The 22919-nt window shown below is 48.0% G+C and overlaps 1 protein-coding gene across 4 annotated transcripts in view; it reads left to right on the top strand.

Annotated features, from left to right (window-relative positions):
- The window catches only part of LPIN2 (lipin 2), an 819298-nt gene that overhangs the window by 334976 nt on the left and 461403 nt on the right, over positions 1 to 22919 (top strand). For all 4 annotated transcript variants that reach the window (XM_069620856.1, XM_069620855.1, XM_069620857.1 and 1 more), the window contains one exon: positions 22672 to 22795. In XM_069620856.1, the coding sequence (XP_069476957.1) occupies positions 22672 to 22795 (124 nt within the window). The remainder of the gene's footprint in view (positions 1 to 22671; positions 22796 to 22919) is intronic.

The raw sequence follows: 22919 nt of genomic DNA on the forward strand, positions 1-22919 counted from the left end.
GTTCCCACTCCTAATAAGCATGTCCTTGTCCTCCAGTCAAACGTCCATGCTGGTTCATCATGCTGTCCCAAGATCGGGGATCAACACTGCATCCATGTCCTCAAACTCTAAACTTAGTAGCGTGGCTCCTGAATTCATAGAGTTTGGGCATTTAAATCTGCCTCAGGTTTGAGTGGACTTTCTTAAGGAGGCACGTAAACCTGATACTAGACACTGCTATTTAAATAAATGGAAAAGCTTTTGTCATTCGGTGTAAATCACTTAGCATCAATCCTTTGACTGCACTCCCTCTCACATTGTTCTATGCCTACTATATCTAGCTGCTCTTTCTGCTTACATTACCTCTCAAAAGAAAGTCTCTTGGTGGAAAGTCCCTGTCATTAAAGACTTTATGGAAGGGGTCAAAAGATGACACCCCCCAATTTCAAATCCAACTCCCGGATGGGACTTCAATGTAGTCCTTACTAAACGTATGGGCCCTTCTTTTCAGCCAATGGGTAGAGGAGTAGCCAAGTACCCCCACCTCAACCACTTCACCTATATTGCCTATATGTTGGGAGCCTGAGTATGAAAACCATGCAGTGCCATTGGGAATACCAATGTTATCCAGTTAAAATTTTGAATGCACAATTTCGAATGCATTCATGTCGAAAAAAAATGTCACTTTATTTTTCGAATATATATATGTTTTTATTTTATAGGTTTTTTTGGGTTTAGTTAGTAAAAAAAGTGTCAATAAAAAAAAAAACAGGCGGTTGGAGGGGGACCCCCCCTTTAAAAAATAAAAAATGCGAAATTTTTTTCGACATTATTCATTCGACATTAAGGCATTCAAAATTATTACATTCGAAAATGTCACTCTAAACCAATACCAATAGCTAGGAGAACCCTAGAAGCAAGATTCCCATTGAAGAGCCCATAGCTTCATACAAAGAAGTATGATAGTCGTTTAAATGAGATTCCTGAAGGAGCAGAGCAAATAAACAGTAAAGACGAATGGTGACGTCACACTGAGTCGAGTTGACGTATATAAAGGATGCCGAGATATAAGAGAATGTAGATATTCTGTAAGACATCAAGAAATTAGCGAGGATAAATGACATCTTGAGATCAAGGTGAAGAAACTTATGCCATAGAGACAATGAAGAAATCAAGTCATTTTACACGTGTACAGATGCAAGAAACACAAGCAGACGAAGCCTTCGTGAGGCTAGCTTTATAGTGAGTAGATTGCGGCAAGCGCCAATATATACATATATGTAAGATGATCAAGTGGAGGATGGATGTTTCCACTACGCATTATAGCAGAAGGCCTAATTTTCAGTGTGTCGCAGTTAAAAAGTAGCTTGAATTAATAAAATAAATCCCAGAAGGCAAAGTTGGATGAGCCAAAGAAGCCATGGTCTTATCAAACCGGAGCAAACTGACATTGGATACAAATCGTGTGAAAGAACAGAACTCCTGTTCAGAAGGCATGAACAGAACAACAAAGACGTCAGAGGTCTGTTAGAAAATAGTATTTTAAATGCACGAAAGGCTTGATTTCATGGTTTCCAGTCACGTGGAAGGATGAAGTTGGACGAACGAGATGGTCACACCTATGCATGAGGGCAGAGCGTGCCTTCACTCCCTGAATTTCTCAGAGCTAAGAACACTCTCTAGGACAAGCTTCAAAGCCTAATTGACAGTAGACCACTGAGTTGATGATGGATTGATATGCTAATTGGTGGGAAGCTATGGTTAAGGCAAGCTCACCTGCACCTGGACAGCCAGCCTGCATGCTGCTAGACGTAGATGGAAAAGTACTGACGGAGGTTAGAAGCTAACCAATTGTAGAGGACCGTGTAACCAATGGGACGTCGTACATTTAGTGACGTTCATAGTGGTCATTTTTACGTGAGAGCTTAGTTGCCCCACCTGATGTTAAGTAACCAATTACATTCACTCATTATCCCATACTAATATAGGACATATACTTAGATGTTCATTGAGAGCCTATCACCCATAACCATAGGTTTTTGTAGTTTGCCACGTAGGTTGACGCTAGTGATACGCAGGTTAACGTCATCAATTACAAGTCTTCTATATAAGAACTCAGTTTTTTATTAAATGCTTTGAGTAAACGGATCGAGCGAGTTTGTTGATGTTCGTTGTACTCCCTGTTTTAGACAATTGATTTTAAAACAGTTATCCGTTTGCCAAACTACCTGAGTCATTACGATTATTGATGTATGAATACAATCTGCATTCCCATCCATCTCTGGGTATTGCTTCTCATCTTAAAAGGTTGGGATATCCAGTTCAAATGCATAAAACCAGTCTTAAGTGTCTCACTTGTAAGACTGCCTTTCTCGTGGCCATTACATCTATAAGTAGGGTGAGTGAATTGCAGGCGCTCTTAGTTCAAGATGCATTTGTAACCATTCACAAGGACAAAGTGGTTTTACGCATACATCCACACTTCTTTCCTAAATTCATCTCCCCAGTTCCATGTCAATCAGTCTATAGCAAATCATAACTGGCATTTTTCTTGGGTTTTTCGGTTTTACTTTGTAAACATGAGATCCATCTAACAAAAGATTTTTCAGTGAATTCCATGGTTTTTATTAGTAGGACTTAACTGTAACCTCCCATTAACGAAGTTATTTCAGTTAATTTCATAGGTTTTTATTAGTGCAACTTAACCATAACAGCCCTTTCAACAACTTTTTTTCACTTATATATTTCTGAGGCTTGTGGCTCTGCTTAGATCAGATGCTTTGCATAGGCCGACATCTAGTGGTAGTTGCAGAGTATTACTCAAAAAGGGACGTCAACTGGGTGTGTCAGTAAGGCTACTCCTAGTGTGACATCCACTGTACCCATGGTCCTTCACTCGTCGAGGTCTCTGCTATTATGGTCGTCGATAATTTGCGGAGTTCCTCAGTCTAACGCCTTTTGCTAGACAAAGTTCAACTGCAGACTTTCTTCCTGTCCTTTCTTCAACCTCCTATCGCCCGCCACTCAACCAACTACTTCGACAGCTTTCCACAGACAGCAACCTCGTCGATGACTACAAATGCCTCGACGATCAACGACTGCAGCCTTCCCAGGCATCACCAGCCCTGACAGTAGGGAGAGTAGGGGAGGTTTCTTACACACTTTTTGCTGCTAGAGAATGCCTTTTCTGACCCGCTATCATCATTTCTATCACTGTGCTACCTTTCCCTTTCGCCATGAAGAATATTTAAATTGTGTCCATCCTGTAGCAGGAAATGCCCCTGGAAGGACACGTACAAAGTGCAATCACTGTCTGCTGAGGGACCACCATGTAAGGAAAGTTTTTTCTGAAGTCCAACTAAGGGTTTAGTAAAACCATACAACTGAGACAGTACAAGGCTCCATCCTTAGTATAAGGCTGTACCACCTGAGTATATGGTAGCACAGACAGAGTAGCCAGGCTTATTTTAGGAGTGAGAGAGGCCTGTAGGAGAGTACAAATGACTTGTAGTATACTAAGGGTTCAACAGAAACACTTACAACCAGAAGTATTATTAGAAAATAAAGGTTTATTATAAATAGTTAGGCCAAGTTAAGTCTTGGGATAAGTTCTTGGTCATAGTCATAAACACATTATGAAAACACAAAACAATGCTTGAAGGTACGCAGACCAAAACATAAACCTTGTTCAGAATACGAACAGTATTTCTAGGGGAGTCATACCTTATCAGAACACATTTAGTATAGGACACACCTATTCATGATGAGTAAAACCATAAGTTACTTTCTGATTACTTTCAGTAATGCAAGTGTAGTAAACCCTAGCAGTTGTGCAGTGACAATCAGTTAAGGAATCACATAGTAAACCTGCAAGTATACCTTTCTTTGCGTTTTTTCTTTTACACATTTTTATTATGTTTCCAAATTAAATACATCAACAACATAATTTCCCCAACGCCCACCCCTCCAATCACCCTCCCCCATTCTCCCTCCCGGAAGAGCTAACGTCCCCACTCTCCTCCCAGGTTAGTGATTCATGATGCAAATCTGTCCAAAATTCTTATTTTTTGTGGGAACCATTGAGCCATATAGTCGGATTGTAGATACGATAGCACTGATCCCCGTTCTTTCTGGAAGGTTTCTTGGTTACCCTGAAGTTTATATGTAATCCATTCCATTGTAACCAGTGCCCACACTTTCTGCAGCCAGTCATATATCGGAGGCGGGGGACGTTGTTCACATTTCTGAGCTATCGCGAGCCATGCTGCTATCAGTAGGCCCATGAAGCTCTGCTTCTGCGATTTCGTAAAGATCTTCGACCTTGGATCACACATCCTGCATAGCCAGGCTTTTTCTCCTACTTGGTCAACCTCTGTAAACATCCCATGCAGCTGGTTTTTCACTCCATCCCAGAAGCCCTGTATTCCCTGACATTCCCACCAAATATGCCTCTAGTTTCCCACCCTTGTACAGTCTCTCCAGCACAGCTTTGACATCTGCGGGCTACATCGTGTTCAGCTTCTCCGGAGTATAGTGTCATTGGACAACCATTTTTACCCGCATTTCTCTCATCTGAACTGGCCGCGTCAGCGTGGATATGTTCTTCCATAGCCATTCCCATTGAGCCCTGGGGATTGTTTCCCCTAGAGTAGTTTACCACTTTTTCATGTAGCTCCATTGGAGCTCCTCTTTTGTATGTTTATACATTTTTATAGCCTTGAAACCAGTTTCTCTGCGCCTGTGTGCGTCATAGCATATGTTTCTAAGGGGGTAAGGTCTCTTGTCGCGGCATGTGTGATGGTCGGGGACGCTAACCAGTGTCTAAACTTCTAATATCTGTCTGTACTTGTCAGGCCTAGTCGCGATTTACATTCCACAAATGTTCTGATGTTCTGTTCATGGAACATGTCCCCTATTTTTGTGCATCCTGCAGATTTCATTTCCTAAATACCCACCTCTCCATTCCTGAGAGAAACTCTGGGTTCCCAAACATGGGTTTAAACGGGGCCTGGTCTTCCGTTAGGATGCCCCTCTTGGTCGACTCGTCCCAAATGTCCAAAGCTGCTTTCATCACTTCTCTAATTTATAGGTTTGGGTGTCTGTTCTTTCCCTATCCATAAGATCTCTGTCAGTGGGGCTCCTGCCACCAAGCTGTCTTGTTGGTCCATATTTTTTGTGGGACTCTGGAGACTCATTCCTTTAATACCTACAGTTGTGCCGCTTGATAGTATTTATGGAAGTGCGGGAAGGCAAGCCCTCCCTCATGCAATGGAGCTTTTAGCAGTGTTCTTGCTACTCGTGTTTTTTTCCCCCCCGGATATGACATGATTTGCCTTAGTCAGTGCTTTGAAAAAGGATTTGGGGATCTTGATCGGAATCGCCTAAAAGTAATAAACAAGCTTGGGTAAGGTATTAATTTTTATTCAAATCATTGGACCCCACAACAATATTATTAGGGGGTTCCATCTTTCTAGGTTTCGCTTGATTCGTCCCAATAGCTGCGGATAGTTTTCCCCAAAAAGGTGCTATTCTTAGTTGTAGGGATGTCGCCCGTCTCCTAATCTCGTCATGGTCCCCCCGCTAAGATTAGTAGCTCCGACTTCTGTCTGTTTATTTTTATCCCTAATATTGCTCAGAATTTTTCCAGTTGCTGTATAGTTTCTGGGAGCGAGCGTTGTGGATCTGAGAGTGCCATTAACATGTTGTCTGCATACGCTACTACCTTATTGAGCCTCCTTGTCATTTCTATCCCTTTCCCGGTGTCTGATTCCCGGAATCTGATTAGGAGAGGCTCCAGATAGATGGTATATAGGAGCAGAGATAGAGGGCATCCCTGTTTTTTTCCCCTGGTGATCTTCACTCTACCTGTGACTTCTCCATTTATAGCTATTCTGATGGAGGGGAGTTATAGTTTGCTTAAATCATTTTTATAAACTGTTCCCCCAACCCCATATGTTTTAGTATGTGGAAGAGGAGCAACCATTCTACTTGGGCGAATGCCTTTTCAGCGTCCAGTGATAGCAGTATTGCCGTGGTCTGGGTAATGCCAATCTTCTCAACCAGATGGATAATTCCTCTCGTATTATCATGAGTTTGTCTCCCTGGAATAAAGCCTGATTGGTCCTGGCCTATCAGGTCTGGGAGGAGAGGTGATGATCTGTTTTTCGTGAACAATTTTGAATCGAAGTTGATTAGAGCCATCAGCCGATAGGATTCCGGTTGCAATGGATCCTTTCCCGGTTTGTGGAATACCAGCACCTTAGCTTCATTCATTTATGCTGTGATGTTCCCCACCTCTTTGAACGAGTTGAAGAACCTTGTCAAGAATGGTGTCCGAATATCTACATATTTCCTATAGAAAGTAGCGGTGAACCCATCAGGGCCCGGCGCTTTGTTTAGTGGGAGTCCTTCAATAGCATTCTTTACCTCCTCTTCGCAGATTTCTCCGTTGAAGGACTGTCTATTTGATTCCGTTATTTGCAGTATGGCCATCATGTTTAAATATATTTCTTGTTCTTCAGTATCTGGGTTATCTGACTTATAGAGGGACTGATAGACATCTTTGAAGACCTCCCCTATATTTTCTGTAGGTGTCTGTGTCTCCCCAATTTTATTTTGGAAATTTTTGATAGTTAGTGTTTTGCTCTATTGTCTAGCTAGGTATTTGTCGGCCTTGTTTGCTTTTGTGTAGTACCAATGTTTAAGGTATAGTAGACTCTTTTCTGCCCATTTTGTACGGAGTGCCTCCAATTGACCCTGCACATGTGTCGGGGCCTTCTTCAATTTATTTGAGGGGTTTCTAATTATTTCTCCCTGAATGTCATGTCATTTCCTCTCCAACTCCCTTTCCCATTGATACCTCGGCTTATCTTTGGACGCCCTCAGGGCTATCATTTGGCCCCTCATTACCTCTTTGAAGGCTTCCCATATGGTTTCTAGTAACACTTCTTCGAGTGGATTGTGTCCTCCGACGTATTCCTCATCTTAGATGTATTCCATCGAGCTTTAGCTGCTTCGGAAAAAAAAATTCGGCAGAGGGCGCCGTGCGTCGATATCGTCCAGTCGATGGTCCCTCGAAGGCCTCCGTCGAGGGTGACGTCATCGGGTATACAAGTAGCAAGCACTGCGCCCATTGGCCTCAGTTGCGTTTTTCCACGGTACATGTTGCTTCGGAGGTTCGGTGCGCCTAGAGTTATGTGATGCAGTGAAATATTAAATATATATATATATATCGATATGGCCTCGTCATCGATGCCGACTACGACCCCGCGATCGGGTTTCAAAAAGTGTAAATCTTGCGGTTTGAAAATGTCTATCACGGACCCGCACAGAGAATGTCTGTGGTGTCTCGGGGAAGGCCACGACATGGAGGCCTGTACGAAGTGTCAGGTGATGACAGGGAAGGCCTTGCGAGAGAGGAAGGGAAAACTATAGGTAAGTCGTAAATCCGACCAGAAAGCTTCTAGCGTCGAGTCGAGGTCCCGTGAGAAGTCTCCTTGACGCGAAAGGCATCGGTCCAGGTCCCGAAGCGATTCCCATCGCTCGTCGTCTTTGAAGAAAAAAATCGAAGAAAAGACGCCAAAGGTCCCCCTCCACCTAGTCCTCGGATGAATCCCAAAAAAGAATGAAATGCCCCACAAAACATTCTTCCTCTGAAGAGTGGGAAGCATTCAGAGTTAAAATGATGGAGGTGTTCGAAAAAGCAAAGCCTCGGTCCGCGCCTTCTTCGGAAGCCAGCCGGGAGCGTCATCGCTCTGCCTTCCAGGACGCCGAGCGAGAAAGACCGCTCAAGTCGAATGCTCAAGATCACCGACGCCAAAACCCAACGCACCTCAAGGGCAAATCTTCTAAGAACGCCTCGACGCCTTCGAAGCCGACTCTGTCGACGGCCACTATTCCGTCGGTGCCATCGACGCCTTTGGCGACGTCAACCCCAAAGCCCTCGGCGCCAAAGGTTCCAAAGGCTCCAGTTCAGCCAACTCAACCAGATAAAGGAAAAGAGAAGGCTGCAAAGGCTGTAATGCCTTCAGGGTCCACTAACACACCTCCTCCACCTCTCCCAGAAAAGGTTTTTGAACCTCTTCCTAGGAAGGAATTGTTCAAGTCCCTGACCTCAATTTTTGAGGAACAGGACAGATCTGATAAGGAGAATGTACCATTTGGACTGGAATATGATACACCAAATGTCCCAGAATCCCTGATTTCTGAAGAAAGCAGGATGAGGGACCTAGTGAAATCCTTACATAATGGAAGTGGCATTGATACATCTCCTGAAACAGATTTTGGCAGGCCAGAACCAGGAGAGCAGGCCAGTCCCTTATACTGTCAACTAATGACAAAAGTGGTTGATTATTTAGGATGGGCTAGACCACCAACCCAATTCATCCAGGAAGATTTGACCAATCTATTGGACCATGGTCCCACCGAAGATCCAGTCCTACCCTTCCATGTTGCCTTGTAAAATAGGGTGGCCAAAAATTGGGAGACTCCGGATTCTATTCCTCTAGTGAATAAATCCCGTACTCCAAAATACCACCCTGCCAGTAGCGACCCTGGCTATCTGTCTAAACATCCCACTCCCGAGAGTCTGGTGGTCCAAGCAGCCACAGCTTCAAATAAAATGGCGTACCCTTCTATCCCTCCGGACAGGGACGATAAGCGTGTGGATGGGTGGGCACGCAAGGTATTTTCAGCTGGGAGTATGGCGTGAAAATCGGCCAACTCCACATGTGCCTTGGCAAAGTTTTCGTAAACTCTGTGGGAGTGCATTGTAATGGCGGCGGAGCACATTCCAAAAGGGGATGAAAGGGAAGGAGGACATGCAGGAATCCCTTCAATCTGGATTGGACACTGCAGATAGTGTGAGCAGGTCCATGGGTAATAGCACAGTAATATGCAGATCTGCGTGGTTACGGAAGTCGGGTTTCGCACCAGACGTACAGAACCGCCTTCCGAACATGCCCTTTGACGGGTCTCACCTTTTTGGCAGCAAGGCTGACAAGAGCCTCGAGAGGTTGCAGACCTCAAAAGCAGCTGCCAAGTCCTTAGGAGCTGCTATTAGGCAACCTCAGACTTTTCGTGCGCCAGGACAATCTTGGAGGGGGACGATCCTATCGTTACTACTCCTCATAATGAAAGGTGAGAGGAATGGCCAGTCAAAACGTGCAGAGCCAGCCCCAGCTGCAGCCTCTTTGCCATCAGCGGCCGCAGCAACCGCCACAAAACCACTTTGAGGACTTGCATCACAAGACACCTGTGGGAGGCAGGCTGTCGCAGCATCTGCAAGAATGGCGAGCCATTACTTCAGATGTTTGGGCTCTAGAAATAATAGCCCAAGGTTACTGCCTTCCTTTTCTAACGCAACCTCAAAACAATCCACCAGGGAGACACCCTTTGAAGTTTTCAGACCCGCTCCTACAGCAGGAAGTTCTAACCCTGCTGGAGAAAGGTGCTATAGAGCCAGTACCTGTAGCGGAGAGGAACAAGGGATGGTACTCCCCGTATTTTTTGATCCCCAAAAAGGACGGAGGACTGAGACCCATCTTGGACTTAAGAGGCACAAGCTCCTCGGGAAGGACAAGTTCAAGATGGTCACTCTTTCTCAGATCCTTCAGGCCCTTCAACTTCAGGATTGGTTGGTGTCATTGGACCTCCAGGATGCTTATTTTCATGTGCCAATTCATCTCAAGCACAAAAAATACCTTAGGTTCGTAGTTGGTGACTCACACTATCAGTTTCGAGTCCTGCCATTCGGGTTGACCTCCGCCCCAACGGTCTTCACCAAATTAATGGTGGTGGTGACAGCGCACCTCAGGAGAGGTGGGATTCACATCTACCCCTACCTAGACGATTGGTTGATCAGGGCACGTTCTGCCGAACAATCCTTGGATCATCTGAAAGTCACCTGCCACTTCTTGCACAGACTGAGCTTCTCTCTCAATTTCAAGAAGTCACAAATGACACCTTCTCAACAGCTCCAGTACATAGGGGCTGTATTGGACACATCCTTGTGAAAGAGCTCGCCGCCCAAGTCAAGGGTTTAAGACATTCTTCAGATGGTTTCCAAATTCCAAAATGCCCAAAATCTCCAGGCCTACGACTTCTTAAGATTGCTCGGCCTCATGGCATCCTGCATCTTCCTAGTGCCAGAGGCACGCCTGAGGATGAGATCCCTTCAGTGGGCTCTAAAGACTCAATGGTCCCAGTTCTCAGGTCAAATGACGGATTTTCTTCAGATTCCGAACAAGGTTCGGCAGGATCTTCTGTGGTGGACATGCACAGAGAATACCCTAAAAGGAGAACAGTTTTGGCAACCATGGCCGGAGAGTACAATAGTGACGGACGCCTCACTCATGGGGTGGGGAGCTCATGCCAACGATCTGACAATCAGCGGTTGTTGGTCTCCATCGGAGTCCAAACTACATATCAACCTTTTAGAGCTGAGAGCAATCTGACTAGCGCTGAAGGCTTTTATGCCATCTGTCAGAGGAAAAAATGTCCTGATAATGACGGACAATACAGTGGCCATGCATTATCTACACAAAACAGGAGGTGTAGGATCACTACCTCTGTGCAGAGAGGCAATGAGGCTCTGGTATTGGGCAATTCAAGAAGGAATCTCCTTAACAGCAGTTCATCTAGCTGGGGAGGAGAATATGACGGCAGACGCTCTGAGCAGGCAGAGCATGGTGTCCCACGAGTGGGAACTGGCTCAGGAAGTCATTCAAGAGATCTTCACCCTTTGGGGAACCCCTAAAGTAGACCTATTTGTGACCGGAATCAACCGGAAGTGCGAAAGGTATTGCTCAAGGGAATTTCCCCTGAGAGGAGCCCTAAGGGACGCGTTCGTGGTAGAATGGAACTTCCCACTATTATACGTGTTCCCTCAGATTCCCGTCATTCCTCAGGTCATCAGGAGACTGAAACGGTTCAGAAACCGCATGATCCTAATTGCCCCGGATTGGGCCAGGAGAACGTGGTACCCGGACCTTCTAGACATGTCCATGTGTCCCCTGGTACGTCTTCCTCAGAGAGAGGACCTTCTCTCACAAATGGACGGTCAAGTTCTCCATCCAGAGGTCAAGATTCTCAGCCTTCACGCTTGGTATCTGAAAGGATGAGATATAAGGATTGGGACCTTCCAGATGACATCATGGAGGTGTTGCTTTCAGCAAGAAGGCCAGCATCAAAATCTCTATACCGTTGCCGTTGGAAAAAGTTTTGCAACTGGTGCAGAGAAAATAATGTTGATCCTTTTCTATGTTCTATTCCGGAAGTACTGTCCTTCCTCTTGTCTCTAGCACATAGAGGTCTAAATGTTGGGACCATTAAAGGTTATCTTGCAGCACTTTCCATCTTCAAGCGCTCTAATCGGAAGAATGCTCCTATTTCAAAATTCCTTTAGTAGTACAATTCTTAAAAGGACTCACCAATGTGTTTCCTCCTTATCCTTTCCAAGTACCAATTTGGGATCTTAATCTGGTTCTAAAATTCTTAATGTGTGCCCCTTTTGAACTCCTGCACCCTTATCCATTAAGATTACTAACATGGAAAACTGCTTTCCTAGTTGCTTTAACATCTGCAAGAAGAGTGAGCGAATTGCAGGCACTGTCTTATGGGCCACCCTATACTGTGTTCCATAGGGACAGAGTGGTATTAAAGGTTAAACCCTCATTTTTACCTAAAGTTGTATCCGATTTTAATTTAAATCAGAACATTGTTCTACCCGCATTCTACCCTCCACCTCATCCAAGTAAGGAGGAGGAAATATTGCACAGGTTGGACCTGAGAGGAGCTCTAAGATTTTACATTTCTAGGCTTTCCAAGCGGATAATCAACTTTTCATTGGCTACACCGGAAGGAAATTGGGTCAATCGGTGTCAAAACAAATCATATCACGTTGGATTGTGCTTTGCATTTCAGAATGCTACAGATTAGCAGAGAACCCACCAGAAGGCTTAAGGGCCCATTCCACCAGAGGCATTGCAGCCTCTTCGACAGCCCTTCAAAGAGGTGTTCCCATAAAATCCATTTGTGAAGCAGCAACTTGTTCTTCGCTGCATACTTTTTCAAAATTCTATAGTCTGGATGCTTCCCAGTCTAAAGAGCTGAATTTTGGTAAAGCAGTACTATATTCAGCCATTTAAGGGTATGAAAATGTCTCCTCCCTCCTCCAGAGAATTGTCCATACTGCTTTGGGAGTCTATCTAAGATGAGCAATACAGTGGAGGACACAATCCACTCGAAGAACAAGTTACTTACCAACTGGTAACGTTCTTTTGATTGGATGTTCCTCCAACGTATTCCTCATCGCCCTCCCATCCTACCCCTCTGTAGATTTTTCCGGGTTATTGCCACTTCAACTCTCGCTAGGCTGATGCCTGTTTACCGGCACAATCTACACAGTAGAACAAGAGTGAGGGGAAAAACAGAACTGAGGCCAACGGGCGCCGTGCGTGCTACTTGTATACCCGATGACGTCACCCTCGACGGAGGCCTTCGAGGGACCATCGACTCGACGACATAGACGCACAGCGCCCTTTGCCGATTTCTTTTTTTTTTTTTTTTTTTTCCGAAGCAGCTTAAGCTTGATGGAATACATCTAAGATGAGGAATACGTTGAAGGAACATCCAATCGAAAGAACGTTACCAGTCGGTAAGTAACTTGTTCTTCTGTGTCGTTGTGGGTGAAGTACTCTATAATCTTTTTTCAAATATTGTTCTCCATTATGGGATCTTGGAGCAGCTCTTGCAGCAGTTTCCACCTCCAGAGCCCCGGGCTTCTCCATGGTAGGGAGATTTCCACCCATAAGAGGAGCGTGATCTGATATTGTGATGGGCCCACTGTCTATCCCTTGGACTCTCCCTATAAGCCTCACTGTCATGATCTCTGCTTTCAAAAAGGTCAGGGTTTTCCCAACTCCCTTGGAAGCAGATCCATAACCCAGGTTCCGAGTGCCAACCAGTCCCAATTGGGACCTTTTGGACCCAGTCCTGGTGCCAGTGGCACCAGGCTCATAAATATGCCCAGTCCCAGCGCTGGAAGCGCCGGGCTCATAATGCTTGGGTGGACTTACCTACAGCAGACCATGCTGCTTACTTGCCTGCCAGTTGAGCCTCTGATCCTCTTCTGTTTGGAACTACTTTTCCTGTTGGGTGGGGCAGGAGCCACTCCCTAGATTCAGAACACTGGAACTCTTCTGGAAAGCAGGAACTCTTTTCTTACCTAGGCGTGGCTGTGGAAGGAGACACCTAAGCACTAAAGGAGGCTATTTAAACCACACCCGATGGATGAATCTTGCTTTGCGTTATTCTGTATCCTCTGCAGCAGAACGCTCATCGTGTCTTCTGCATCTGATCCTGGGCCTAAGGAAAAAGGCTTACCATCCTGAATCCAGTCTTCAGTAACACCTATAAAGACAAGAAAGAACAGGTTAGCATTACGGTCTTCAGTGACAGCTCTTCACTTACCTGGTCCATCGGCTGTCACCAACGCCTCGCGCTGCATTCCGGCATCTGAAAGACAAAGGCTTACCTACTCTTTGTGCGCTCCGGAGCTCTTCACACTGCATTCCGGCATCTGAAAGACAAAAGCTTACCAACTCTTTGCACGCTCCGGAGGCCTTCGGCGCTGCATCCCGCATCTGAAAGACAAAACAAGGTGCGTTTAAAGACATTGGGGAACTTTAATACTCACGTGCCATTACTCCTTTCCACATCTAACCCAGTGGGTATTCCGGCACCCTGCAGCCGCTCCGAACTTGTACCTGCAAAATAAAAAGACAGTTAGAGCGCATCGTGAAGCAGGCAACAAGCGCTTACTTACGTGCTTCCAGGCGCTTCTATTCATCACACGGGATCCATCTTCAACTCACTTCAGCCCGTCATCCGCCATCGCCGGAACCCTGCAAAACAAGAAACATCATTACTAAAGACTTTAAAGACATTAGAATTACTCGAAACTTACCGTTCTTGCAGTAAACGACGGACAGCAGTCCTCTGAAGTCAAGAGGCCTGCTCCCCTTATCCAGTGAAGAAACTGGTTACAGCACCCTGCCCCGAGGCAGATGGAGAGCACGGCGTTCACTTACCTAAGGTGAGAGCTTTAACCTTTGGGGTTCTACAGAAGAAGAGAAAGGGAAGAAGAGAGAGACATTCAATAACCCAGTTCCTTAATCCCATATGCACAGAGGTCCAGCCCAAAGAGCCAGCCGTGTGTTACACATCACCTTTGAAGATACGGTATACGCCCAGTCAAGACCGGCGCCTCTACGGGAATCAGGTGAGCGTTACACTCACCGACACCCAGAAATAATATTTCGAGGGGATTGGGTCCTCCGACGTATTCCATATCTATGACATGTAATCACCACAGCTGTGCTGCTTCGGAAACTTTTTTCGGCGTCTGCGTCCTGCGTCGATGACGTTGATGCGCCGTCGTCGAGGGCCTCGTCCGACGTCATCCGATGTGATAAGTAGGACGCACGACGCCCGTAGCCTCAGTTCCGTTTTTTCCGTGAACGTGTTGCTTCGTGTTTCTCGGTTCAACGCCTCGACTCTTTGGAGTTCTGTTCTTCTCGGTTCTTCGAACCTGTTGGTTTTGTGTAAATCCTTCGTGTGAAGATGTCTTCTACTTCGTCTTCGACCCCGTGTCCGGGTTTCAAGAAGTGCGGGGAGTGTGGGTCCAAGATGTCGGTGACGGACTCGCACGACGCCTGCCTCTGGTGCCTCCGGGAGGCCCACGACACGGATGACTGTATCGACTGCCAGTTGTCGGTAGGTCGGGTGTCCAAGCCCCGGAAGTCGAAGTCTGCGGGGCTTTCGACGGATGATTCGAGGGGTGACTCTCCGCGTCGTCGTCAGAAGTCTCGTGGGTCTCCTTCTAGGAGTCGGTCTTGCCACTCCTCAGCCTCTTCGAGGCGTTCTCGGAAGCGCCGACACCGGTCGTCTTCCAGGTCCTCTTCGGAGGACTCTGCCCGGCACGTCGCTTACCCCAGCAGCCGTGCGACGCCGGAGGAATGGGCTTCCTTCGGGAAGAAAATGCTGGCGATTCTTGAGTCGCACGGTACTCAGCCGTCCGCGCCCCCGAGTGGGGTCGGTCGTGAGAGGTCGAGAGACACCGCTCGCAAGAGTGGTCGGCACGAGTCACGGGAGAGGTCCCGTTCGGACAAGGAGACTCGTTCTCGACGTACCCGTTCCGGGTCCCGGTCCTCGACGCGTTCGAGACCGTGTGCACCTGTGAGGTCTTCGAAGGACACGCTCGGGGCTCCGGCCTCGAGGGCTGTGTCTACGCCGCCGATTCTGGAGGCGCTGCATCTGACGTCGATGCCGATTTACTCAACGTCGACGCCGATGCTGGTTCTCTCGGCGCCGATGCTGGTTCTCTCGACGCTGGCACCGATTCGCTCGACGCCATCGACGCCTTTCGTGTCGGAGGTACCCCGTGGCACGGGTGAACCCCCTAGGAAGGCTCTGGTTAAGAGCAAGCACTCTAGGGTGCCTTCTTTTCGCCACCTGGACTATATTTCAGAGACGGATGAGGATTCTGATGGCCTGGTTCCTAGTCAGGTTCCAGATGAACTTGTCTCGGGCCATGGTCGGTTTGATGATTTGAGACAGTCACTGCATGATGCCAGTGGACTGGACACCTCTCCGGAGGTGGAGTTTGGTAGGCCTGAGCCTGGCTCTCATGCCGATTCCTCGTACCGGCGCCTTATGGCTAGGGTTTCTGAGTACTTGGGATGGTCCGCTCCCCCAGGGGAGTTTGTGCAGGATGATCTGACGGACATCCTTGATGTTGGTCCCCCAACTGACCCGGTACTGCCGTTCCATATGGCTTTACAGAGAAGGGTGGCGGCGGCTTGGACTGCTCCGGAGAGTCTCCCGGCGGTGGGCAGATCCTTGTCGCGAAAATACCGTCCAGCCAGTAGCGACCCCTGCTACTTGACCAGGCACCCCACTCCGGAGAGTTTGGTGGTGCAGGCGGCCACGGCCGCAGCTAAGCAGGCGTCGAACCCTACCATCCCTCCTGATAGGGACGACAAACGTTTTGATGGCTGGGCGAAGAAAGTGTTTTCTTCTGGTGGTATGGCGCTTCAGGCGGCCAACTCCATTTGTGCCTTGTCTCGTTTCACGCACACTCTGTGGAACTGTGTTGCGTTAGCGGCTGACCATATTCCCGAAGGGGACGAACGGGATGGTTTCCTTGCTATGGTCCAGGATGGTAAGGATGCCATGTGTGAGTCCGTTCAGTCGGGTTTGGACTTAGCTGAATGCGTCAGTAGGTCCATGGCGGCGAGCACCGTGATACGCAGGTTTGCGTGGTTGCGGAAGTCGGGGTTTGCTCCGGATGTGCAGTCCCGGCTCCTCAACATGCCCTTTGACGGTGAACACCTTTTTGGCAGCAAGGCTGACGAGAGCCTTGAGAGGTTGCAGACCTCAAAAGCTGCAGCGAAGTCGTTGGGCGCTGCAGTTCGCCAACCTCCGCCTTTTCGTCCTAGGGGACAGCAGTGGAGGGGTGGTTCCTTTCGCTATTACTCGTCCTTCAGTAAAGCGAGAGGAGCTGGCAGTCAAAGAGGCCAACGCAGGGGTACCAGAGGTGGACGACAGGGTACCCATGGTGCCAAGGCCGCTCGGGCAGTTGCCTCTTTGCCCTCAGGTAACGCCGCAGCCGCTCCCACTCAGTCATGAGGCCATGTCCCATGGTTCGCCGGTTGGGGGAAGGCTGGCGCAGCATCTTGTAGAGTGGCAAGCCATTACTTCAGATGTGTGGGTTCTGGAGATCATAACCCACGGCTACTGTCTTCCCTTTCGGCACAGGCCTCACGACAATACACCGGGGAACCTCTCTTTGCGGTGTCCGGATCCGCTCCTTGCGCAGGAAATTCAAGCCCTGCTGGAGAAAGGCGCCATAGAACTGGTGCCTGTAGCGGAGAGGAACAAGGGATGGTATTTCCCATATTTTTTGATTTCCAAGAAAGACGGGGGATTGAGACCCATCATGGACTTGCACGGTTTGAACAAACTCCTCAGGAAGGACAAGTTCAAGATGGTTACTCTCTCTCGTCCTCCAGGCCCTTCAGCTTCAGGACTGGTTGGTGTCACTCGACCTCAAGGATGCTTACTTCCATGTGCCGATCCATCCCAAGCACAAGAAGTACCTGAGGTTCGCGGTTGGCGACTCGCACTTTCAGTTTCGGGTCCTGCCGTTCGGATTGACCTCCGCCCCGAGGGTTTTCACCAAGCTCATGGTGGTGGTGGCAGCGCATCTCAGGCAAGGGAGGGATTCACGTCTACCCCTACCTGGACGATTGGTTAATCAGGGGGAGCTCTCCCGAGCAAGTCCTGGATCATCTATCGGTCACCTGTCACTCCCTTGGGGCTCATGCCAACGGGCTGACAGTCAGCGGTCGTTGGTCTCCGTCGGAGTCCAGACTCCATATCAATCTGTTGGAGCTGAGGGCCGTCAGGCTAGCCCTGAAGGCTTTTCTGCCGACTGTGCGAGGGAAGAATGTCCTGATCCTGACGGACAACACAGTGGCCATGCACTACCTCAACAAAAAGGGGGGGGCAGGGTCACTTCCTCTGTGCAGGGAGGCGATGCAGCTCGAGTTCTGGGCCATCCAGCAGGAAGTTTCGATCTCGGCAGTTCATCTGGCCGGAGACGAAAACGTGACGGCGGACGCTCTGAGCAGGCAGAGCGCGATCTCTCACGAGTGGGAGTTGGCTCAGGAGATTCTCCTGGAGATCTTCGCCCTTTGGGGGACCCCTCAAGTGGATCTCTTCGCCTCCAGTGTCAACCGGAAGTGCGAAAGGTTTTGCTCGCGGGAATTTCCTCCAAAAGGAGCCTTAGGAGACGCGTTCGTGGTGGAGTGGTCGTTCCCGCTGCTGTACGCGTTTCCTCCAGTCCCCGTCATCCCGCAAGTGCTGCGGAGGTTACGGAAGTTCGGTTCCCGGATGATCCTCATTGCTCCGGCGTGGGCTCGGAGGACGTGGTACCCGGACCTTTCTCGACTTGTCCATCTGCCCTCCACGTCGTCTTCCCTACCGAGACGATCTGCTCTCACGGGAGGGGGGGTCAGGTTCTCCATCCAGAGGTCAGATCCCTCAACCTTCACGCTTGGCTTCTGAGAGGTTGAGGTATAAGGATTGGTACCTCCCTGAAGACGTGATGGAGGTGTTGCTTTCGGCCCGAAGGCCAGCAACAAAGTCTCTGTACCGTTGCCGTTGGCGTAAGTTCTGCGACTGGTGCAGAGTTCAGAATGTGGATCCTTTTGCATGTGACATCCCCATGGTTCTGTCCTTTTTACTTTCTTTGGCCCACAGGGGCTTGCAAGTGGGTACCATTAAAGGTTACCCGGCGGCGCAGTCCATCTTTAAGCGCTCGTCTGAAGAGTGTGCTTACTTTAAAATCCCTTTAATTTCACAGTTTCTGAAAGGGCTCACTAATGTGTTCCCTCCGTCACCTTTCCTGGTGCCCGGTTGGGATTTAAACCTTGTTCTTAGGTTTCTTATGGGTGCTCCGTTTGAGCCTTTACATTCTTGCCCTTTGAGGCTGTTAACTCTGAAAACTGTGTTTTTAGTTGCGGTTACTTCCGCTCGCAGAGTGAGTGAGTTACAGGCACTTTCAGTTAAGCCTCCCTTCACTGTATTTCACAAGGACAGGGTTGTCCTTCGTGTTCGTCCTTCTTTTCTTCCGAAGGTAGTGACGGAATTTCATTTGTCCCAGAAGGTTGTTCTTCCGGCATTCTATCCTCCTCCGCATCCTGGTAAGAGGCTCCATAGGCTTGATCCTAGGAGAGCTTTAAGCTTTTATGTTTCACGCATGTCCCGGGTCAGAGTGGACGATCAACTCTTTATTGGTTACGCTGGGAAGCGTTTGGGGCAAGCTGTGACGAAACAGACTTTGTCTTGCTGGATTATTTTAGCCATCTCGGAGTGTTACCGTTTGGCGGGTAAGGACCCACCGGCTGGCTTCCGGGCCCATTCTACCAGGGGTGTGGCTGCATCTACTGCCCTGCAGAGGGGTGTTCCTATTCGCAACATCTGTGATGCAGCCACCTGGGCTTCAGTACATACATTTGTACGTCACTATTCCCTCGATTCCATCCAAGGGCAGGATCTGGCCTTTGGCAAGGCGGTCCTTTGCTCTGCTGTTTGATTGGCTATTCTAAATTTTGATTCTAAATTCTTTCCCTCCTCCTTGCTCTGGTACTGCTTTGGGAGTCTGTCATAGATATGGAATACGTCGGAGGACCCAATCCCCTCGAAGAACAAGTTACTTTCTTACCTGGTAACGTTCTTTCGATGGGATGGTCCGACGACGTATTCCATATCGCTCCCGCCCTGCCTTCCCCGCTGCAGAATTTCTTTTGCGATTGCAGCTTACGTTCCGCAAGGCTTTGTGTCTGACTGACAGTTGACTTATGTCACACGTTCTGGGGGAAAAAACTACAACTGAGGCTACGGGCGTCGTGCGTCCTACTTATCACATCGGATGACGTCGGATGTCGGAGGAGGTCCTCGACGACGGCGCGTCGACGTCATCGACGCAGGACGCAGACGCCGAAAAAAGTTTCCGAAGCAGCACAGCTGTGGTGATTATATGTCATAGATATGGAATACGTCGTCGGACCATCCCATCGAAAGAACGTTACCAGGTAAGAAAGTAACTTGTTCACCTGACTTTCCACGAGTCGAAGGTGGTGTTGCGGACGCACCCCTCTTTCATGCCGAAGGTTCCGTTGGAATTCCACCTCAACAAGGGTTTGGTGTTACCTGTGTTTTTCCCAAAGCCTTCGTCACTGGCTGAAAGGGCCTTGCACTTGTTGCTCGTGCCCTGAAGTTCTACGTGACACGCACAAAGACACGCACTAAGAGTTTTCTGAAGACTTCTCAACTGTTTGTGAACTTTGGTCCTGTGAACCAAGGGAAGGCCTTGTCCAAGGCTTCCGTCTCAAGGTGGCTCTCCGGCTGCAACACATACGGTCATCGGTTGGTGAACAGACTGCTGCCCGGCCGTATGAGAGCCCACTCCACCAGAGCGATCGCTGCGACAACGGTGTTCCTGTCTGGTGTGCCTCTGCTGGACATCTGCACGGCTGCCACGTAGAGGTCCACGCACACCTTTACGAAGTTCTACTGCGTCGACAGGGATTCCAGGGAGGAGTCCACAGTCGGCCAAGAAGTGTTACGCAATCTGTTCGCTTGAGGTGAGTCTGTTTCAGAGGTAAGAGTAAATGCTTTTGTTGAGCCTTTCCACCTCCTGTGGTTGTGTAATGTTGTACTGCTATGTATTCATTATTCACAAGCATGTGAATCCATGCCAGACTGTGTTAGGGAGAATTCTCAGAAATGTGCCAATTTCTCTCTACCTTAGAGACCCACAGCACTTTTGCTGGACTCTAGGACTTTTTCATTTTTAACCTGGAGAGAGTGAGACATTTTTTCCCACTCCCTCATGTATTTTTCAGTGATTTTAACTCTGTTTCTCTTTTTTCTGCCAAATGCCTTAGGCATTATCTTTTTACATTTTGACACACAGCAGCTTCAGTGCAGTGACACAGGGAAGTCTTTTAGATTGCCAAATGTATAAATACCTTCTCTTGGATAAACTACTGTTTCCAAGAGCAGTGAAGTGAAATTGACTTTTTACTTACATTTGTAACTTTCTAGACCCAGCACACACTGACGATAGGGTGCTGGAGGGGTTACTTGGTATCCCCTTTGTCTAGTTTCTCATGTAACAATTTTATGTCACCCTTTCTACAATTAATGGCTGGTGGCAGTGGTTTACTTTTAACTACCGTTGTGTGTTTTTACTGCGGGCTGCGTTCGCAGCTACAGTATGGGTGCCCATTTTGTCAAAATGGCCCCGGTCTTTTGCCATTTCTTGTCGGAAAGGTTTTTCTTGAGATTTACTCTGCGCGCCAAACCAGGTTTGTGCCTTTGTTAATTTTGTCTTTGGCGGGATTCACAAGTGAAGCCTGCCTCTGGCTCCAGTATGTCTGGCAGGGGCAGGAAGTGAGGGAGTTGCCCGAAACTCCCTGTGCTTTATCCCCTTGGTTACAGGAATGCACCTAAAAGTGATTGGCCGGCTGGCTGTCCGGCAAGGACAGCCACCCTGCTGTGTGATTGACAGCTAGGCTGGAATGAATGGGAGAAACCTGCATAAAAGGCAAGGCTTTTTGGCTTGGAAGGCAAAGTCAACCACTGGACGAAGGAATCCGAAGAAGAACTTGGAAGAGACGCCTGATGCAACTCCTGGACCGTTGGTTTGCCCGGTGAAGCCTTGCTGCTGTGCCGAAGCTCCGAATTCACCTCGACTTGACAAGCCCTGCAAGGACGACTTCTCCCCTTGAGTTGGTGGGACCAATCGACTCCAAAGTGAACTCGTCTGGACATCCTCTCGGAGCTGGCTGTACTTCCTTGCTGCTGCAGGAACCGAAGTGCCAGGGAGATGAACACCAAATTGGAGTGCATCACTTTTAAGTCGGACCTGAGCTGCTGGAAGATCCTACGGACTCCCAGGAAGCAGGACTGACCAACCCTGAGCCACCTCAACCGAGTGCTGGACCCCAGATGCAAGAAAAGTCCAGAGTGGTATCAGAGAACCTGCTGTGGTGCTATTTGCTGAGACGCGAGGAGCTGAAACCACAAAGTGCTGCTGAATTGAAGTTTCCCCTTTGCTGCTGCCGCCTCCCTGTTTTTTGGGTTTTTTGATAAATCCAAGAACTAAATTAAAACAGTCCTAAATTGTACTCAAAGGTAAATCCTTTCCTTCTCAGGAAATTGCATCCATTCAAACTGTGTCATCCTCTTTTCCAATCATTCAAGTAACACATAATCTTGGTGCAGGAGGTTTCTAGGCCTCATGGCTTTGCGTATGGATGTGGTTTCTTTGTCCAGGTTGACAATGAGGGAAATTCAGTGGCGTGTTTCCCAAAATTGGGATCGGATCTTTGATTCCTCCAACTTGTTAAAATTCACTCAGCTCTTAGTATCAACTACAACATACAAACCTTTTGGGTTTCTTCCTGAGCAAACACCCAGAATGTAGATTTTGCCTTGAATCCCAGACATCCTTTTACGGATGCCCACCAAATCTTACGTGGGCTGTCCTGGCCCAGGCCTCCTGGGCTCCACATAGCCAATACTATACCATATATGTGTGCATCAGTTTCCTATCTTGCAAGAAAACAAAGTTTTAACTGTGTAGCTACTTCACGAATGCTAATGTAAGAGTGACGCCTAGTAACGCTGTGCCAAGATACCTTTAGGCCCTTCATTAAGGAATGTCTGGAAAATGGTCTGGGCAACTTGCACGTGTCCTTGTGTCGTCATTCGGGGCACACGCAGCTAACTAGGACAGTTTTATGGCCTAGAAAAAACACAGGTTTCAGGTTCAGCGCCACAACCGAAGAGGATGAAGATCTCTCAGTGCTACATCTCAGGAAAGTGCTCTTAGTGAGTCCGTGGATGTAGCATCACTGGGAAAAAGAGGTTGTGAACCATTCAGGGAAAGATCAGTAAGCACAAATCGGAGCCAAAGTCAGCTCTTCTTAATTCTTGAGTACCAGACTCACCTTGAAGGTCATTTTTCCATTCTTGCTGGCAGCCAGTAGCATTTGTTTGCACCTGAACTTTGATTTCTATTTAATTACTGAAGTTGTTTCTCTTTATTTGCTTTGACAGTGCTTTCTTGGAAAGCATCGGTCCAAAGAGTGATTCTGAGCTGGAAGTGAAGCCCAGTGAGAGCATGCTGAGAGCAGAGACTCACATGGAATGGACATGGGGAGGTTTCCCGGAATCCACAAAGGTGAACCTTGGGGCATGCATCCTGTGGTGGATTGTCTCTTATTGGAATAACATTTATGACAATATGTTATGTTGAAATGTATTGTGGACATAATTTGATAGAGCTTTGTTCTAACCCACCATGG

This window comes from Ambystoma mexicanum, chromosome 5q (assembly GCF_040938575.1).
Source record: "Ambystoma mexicanum isolate Mex_15411 chromosome 5q, UKY_AmexF1_1, whole genome shotgun sequence".
NCBI classification, from domain to species: Eukaryota; Metazoa; Chordata; class Amphibia; order Caudata; family Ambystomatidae; genus Ambystoma; species Ambystoma mexicanum.